The 4,864-nt window shown below is 54.1% G+C and overlaps 1 protein-coding gene across 1 annotated transcript; it reads right to left on the bottom strand.

Annotated features, from left to right (window-relative positions):
- Positions 1-1,024: 1,024 nt before the first annotated feature.
- SCGB1A1 (secretoglobin family 1A member 1) lies at positions 1,025-4,548 on the bottom strand. The gene is made up of 3 exons (XM_011286963.3): positions 4,002-4,548; positions 1,876-2,063; positions 1,025-1,164 (listed from the first exon to the last, which is right to left on the bottom strand). Exons 1-3 carry the CDS (start codon positions 4,054-4,056, stop codon positions 1,132-1,134), a joined length of 276 nt encoding a protein of 91 aa, XP_011285265.2. The 5' UTR covers positions 4,057-4,548; the 3' UTR covers positions 1,025-1,131.
- Between the last annotated feature and the right edge of the window lie 316 nt (positions 4,549-4,864).

Raw genomic sequence — 4,864 nt, 5'->3', positions numbered from 1 at the left:
ATAAAACAGGTGAACATATGGGAAGGGAAGCAAAAAGAATACAAAACCAAGGAAGGGGACAAGACATTAAGAGACTCTTAAATATGGAGAACAAACTGAGGGTTGCTGGAGGGGTTGTGGGAGGGGGCATGGGCTAAATGGGGGAGGGGCACTAAGGAATCTACTCCTGAAATCAGTGTTGCCCCATGTGCTAACTTGGATGTGAATTAAAACAAAAAAGAAAATAGTTTGATAAATAATTTCATCTGACGAATGTGAAGAAAAAAAATCTAACCCGCCATCTTTCGGGACTCCAAGTGAAACCCACTGCTGACCCTGAGGAGTCAGGGTCCGTCATTCTCGAAGGCACCCCAAACACCCTGGGTCCCTAATGGAGGAATTGAGCCTATTCCCCACTCTGGCCTTTGTCGCCTATGTGTCTTACAGGAAACCGATTCCTTCCACGCATGGTTGTGTGCTGTGTGTGACTTGAGGCGCCTCTGACACAGGGCCACCCAACCCCTAACAGATCCCAACTGCTCTAACCGCATGCTTGAAACGTCCACCATTTGTCTACAGGAGACAGAACTCTCTGGAAAGCGCCATCTTTACTTGCAGGCATGTCTGGGTAGCATAATCACCTTAACTATTTACTTTTTCACCCAAGAGCGGGATTCCAAAGAGACTGGAAGAAACAGAGCAGTGGATTCCATCACTAAATGGACGCGGGTTGGGGCGTCTTTCTGAGGGCAGCCACCACCCCGTTGGACCCTCCCTTCTTCCACCGTGGGTTAAGTTTGAGCAGGGCCCTGGGTGGCTCTCTGCCCCGGCAAGGGACTGTGTGCCGGTCCCCACTCCTGCCAACTGTGAGGAGCCTGGTGCGTGTGGGGAACAGGAAGTGAGACTCCTGGGCTCCTTGGAGATATGTTTGCACAGCCAGTGACTTTCCCCTTGTCCCTTTGCACTAGCTACCCTTGCCCTAGCAGTGACAACTTTCCCACTGGAGCAGGGGAACAAAAAAGAGGGGGGGTTCGGGACACAAAGGTGAGATGCTTGTGCTTTATTGAAGGGAGCCAGGCTGGGGACACAGTGAGGGAAGCGTCTGGGGAGCAGCAGGGACTTCGGCGGCTGGAGACCTTCAGCTTCTGAATCCTAAGCACACAGTGGGCTTCTTATGATTTTGTCCTAAAACACACACAAAAAAACCCCCCAAGACAGTGGTGAGTGAACCTCAGAGGTCGACCGAGATGACGAGACGCAGGAACTTCAATGTCAACGAAGAGGTTCAGTGGGTCTGGGAAGAGCTGAGCTTGTAAGCGTTTTGATTGTTTTGATTATTTATTTTGAGAAAGCGACGGGGAGAGAGAGAGCAGGGAAAGGGCAGAGAGAGAGCGAGAGAGGCAGGGAGAGAATCCCAAGCAGGCTCCGTGCTCCCGTGATCTGAGGAACGGTGAGATCAGGACCTGAGCCAAAATCAAGAGCCGGACGCTTAACTGACTGAGTCACCCAGGTGCCCCTGCAGAAGCCTCTTAAATTTTTTTTTTCAACGTTTATTTTTGGGACAGAGAGAGACAGAGCATGAACAGGGGAGGGGCAGAGAGAGAGGGAGACACAGAATCGGAAACAGGCTCCAGGCTGGAGCCATCAGCCCAGAGCCTGACGCGGGGCTCGAACTCCTGGACCGCGAGATCGTGACCTGGCTGAAGTCGGACGCTTAACCGACTGCGCCACCCAGGCACCCCGCAGAAGCCTCTTAAAAAGGGGGAGGTGACTGAGCCTGCTTCCCCAGGGATATTTGCACTGGGTCAGAAAAGGCTCCAAAAAATGGGCCCAGGCTGCACCCAAGCGAGGGGGGAGATCCGCTCTCAGACTGTGTGAGTCAAGGAAGCTGGGTACCGTGAGCTTTAAGATGCCCTCCTTGGCCTTCTGAGGAAGCGTGTCCACCAGCCTCTTCAGCTGGATCCCCGCGTCTTTCATGTCCGCGTCTGGCAAGAAAGGTTCAACGGCGGCCTCGTAACTGGAAAGCGTGCCCGTGAAGAGGGTTTCCATGACGTTTAGAAAGCTCTGGCAGACCCCTGCGGAAGCTGAAGCACAGAAAAGAGAGAGCACATGTGTCCGGGCCCTTTTCCAAGCTGGCAGGGCCCCTGGCCGGGCCAGTCCCCAGATGTAAGTGGCCGGGCCTGTCAGCAAGAGATAGCAGCCTTTTCGTCGAAGGGATGCGTTGAATGGGAGATCTGGTGGTGCTCCAAGGAGTTGGCTCTTTGGCGCCGCGGGGGTCCTTCCCGGATTGCAGCCTACTGCGGCTTGTCTGAGGCTTCCTGGCACCTCCTGGGCTGGGGCGGGGCAGGGTGCCATGTGTGCCTTCTGCGAGTTCTAGGCAGAGGGCTGATGGGAGGAGGTGCTGACCTGATCTTTTATGCAACGTGGGGTCTGGGGAGAGGCTACTGAGGGCTTCGGTTGTCCCACCAGAAATGTGCCTCTTACCAAGGGTGAGTGATGATCTCAGCCGCTTGCTCCTGGGACGGGGAGGGGAGTGGCAGAGTCAGGCTCTGGCGGCGTCAGGCTCTAGCCAAGTGCAAGCCCCTGAACTTGGCCTGGCAGAGGCGCTGGGCCCTGTGGCGTGCACTCACCTGCCCACAAGCCCCTTGCTTCCCTTCCTGGCCCCACTATATTCCCTTCACCCAGAGTGCTCCCCGGTTGTGCTCCCCCTTGAGGCTCCTGCTCCCAGGAATGTGGGGGAGAGTCACCGTTTCCTACGCCCTACTTGGCCCTTCTTCCCATGGAGTCTCTTCAGTCCCCGTCCTTGAATTTTCTGCCTGTGTGCCAATTCGGCTTCCCCGCCTGGAATCCGGGCACCCCCAAGTGGCCGCTCTAAGTCAAGCCCTCTCCGGAACTTTGAGCCCTGCTTTGCAACTTACTGTGTCATCTGGCAAATATCTTTATCTTTGTGTGGCTCCATTTCTTCATCTGTAAAATGGGAATCATACCCCTATTTCATAGGATTAGTGTAAGAATGAAAAGCGGGGGGCGCCTGGGTACCTCAGTTGGTTAAACGTCCGACTTCAGCTCAGGTCATGATCTCATGGTTCATGGGTTCCAGCCCCGCGTCGAGCTCTGTGCTGACAGCTCAGAGCCTGGCGCCTGCTTCGGATTCTGTGTCTCCCTCTCTCTCTGCCCCTCCCCCACTCACACTCTGTCTTTCTCTCTCTCAAAAATAAACATTAAAAAAATTAAAAAATAAAAATCTTTTTGCTTCTTTGCTCATGAAAAGGAGTAGAAGAGGTTGATACAGAGTGAAAAACAGGTAACTCAATTCCCAAAAGATCAGGGGGCTTCAAGAGAAGTAGGATCCACCTTCCTCCCTTCCTTCTGTCCCTCCCTTCCTGCTTCCCTCTCCCTCTCTCTCATTCCTTTCCTCTTAGTGACAGCTGCAACTATTCAGAGACTCCTTATCCTTCTGGAGGAGGACAAAAATGTTTAGAAAACTCCACTCTGGGTTGGCAGTTTCCCAAAGGGAAGATCCCTTTCTAGAATATTCCTCTCTGCCCAGAATGGGGGACCTTGCCTTTGCTTGGGTTTCTTTTGGAGACATGGGGCTCTGTAGCTCTTTCTAGCCTCTTTGGCTCCCAGAGTAGTGTGGAGACCCCAAACCTGAAGGCTTCACTGTACCAAGGTCTCTTGGCATCTTGGGGGTTCTCCAAGACTGGGCTCTGAGAAGCTCATTATTCCTATTCTGTTGGTCGTTGAACACACATCCATACTGGATCTCCTCCAGCCCTGCCTCCAGTCTGTTCTGACTCTGGAATTCTGAGGTTGTTGGATATAGAATATGGGATCCTTTCCTGGTTTCCCCACAGGCTCAGGGTGCTCCCCAAGTTCCCAAGATGGGCTTGTTCACAGGCCAAGACTTCTGGCTGGGAGTCAGCCTTCCAGTAAAATAGGTGCCCCCTCTCCTGAGCACAACCGGGTGGCAGCGAGGGCTCCTGAGCCGGGCTTGGGGAAGAGGGGCTCTGGGCACTCACCAAGACTACAGCAGAGAGCCAGGGTGACCAGGGCAAGAGTTATGGCAAGCTTCATGGTGGTCAGGAGGCTGGCGAGTGAGGCGCTGGCCTGTCTCTGGGTCCGATGGTCTCGTGTGAGGTGTGCTCAACTGGGGTGCCTTCTTAAATAATCCAGGCTGCACTTGGAGGGAGGGAAGGGGGCAGGGCCTGGGCTCCACCGATGGGACCACACTATTTACTTGGGCATCAGCTTGGTGGGAAAAGTAAATGTTCTTTTTGCTCAACCCGGTTTCTTTCTCCATTGAAACTGAGCTCACACAACGGCACACTCGGTCAGGGGAAACCCAGAGTTCCATGTGGAGGCCACAAGGGGACCCAGATCAGAGGGCACGGAGCCCTGGTTGCCTGTGCCACTCTCTTTGAACTTGAGCACGGGAGCAGTCTAGATCAACAGAGGCAATTAGAGTCCACCTGGACCCATCGCTCCAGGAGAAACCAAGGTCTTAGGCTCATCCCACAAGGTGCGACAGGAATGGGGCTCAGGACTTTGGATACTCCATTGGGCTCCTCTCCCTGCCTCTCCAAGGAAGGCGGCTGGGGATGTCGCATGGACCAGAGCATCTTCATGATCAGACCTGGGGGAGACCCTGGACTGAAGCATGTTGACAGATAATGGCCTTCTCCAGAAAGCCCACGAGAACCCCAAGCCTCAAATCAGCCTGGAGAATGCACTGCTCGGGGCTGGGTCTGTTCCCACCCGAAACTGCTCTTAAGTCCTGCCCTCCTGGTGGCCAAATCCATGGGCACTCAGTCCATATCTCGCTTGGCCTCTTAATGACCCTGACCCTTCTGACCTTTTCCTTCTTGCACTGTTCTCTCTCCTG

Source organism: Felis catus, chromosome D1 (genome assembly GCF_018350175.1).
Source record: "Felis catus isolate Fca126 chromosome D1, F.catus_Fca126_mat1.0, whole genome shotgun sequence".
NCBI classification, from domain to species: Eukaryota; Metazoa; Chordata; class Mammalia; order Carnivora; family Felidae; genus Felis; species Felis catus.
Note: the sequence above shows the minus strand (reverse complement) of the source record. Positions and strands in the feature narration are given on the sequence as shown.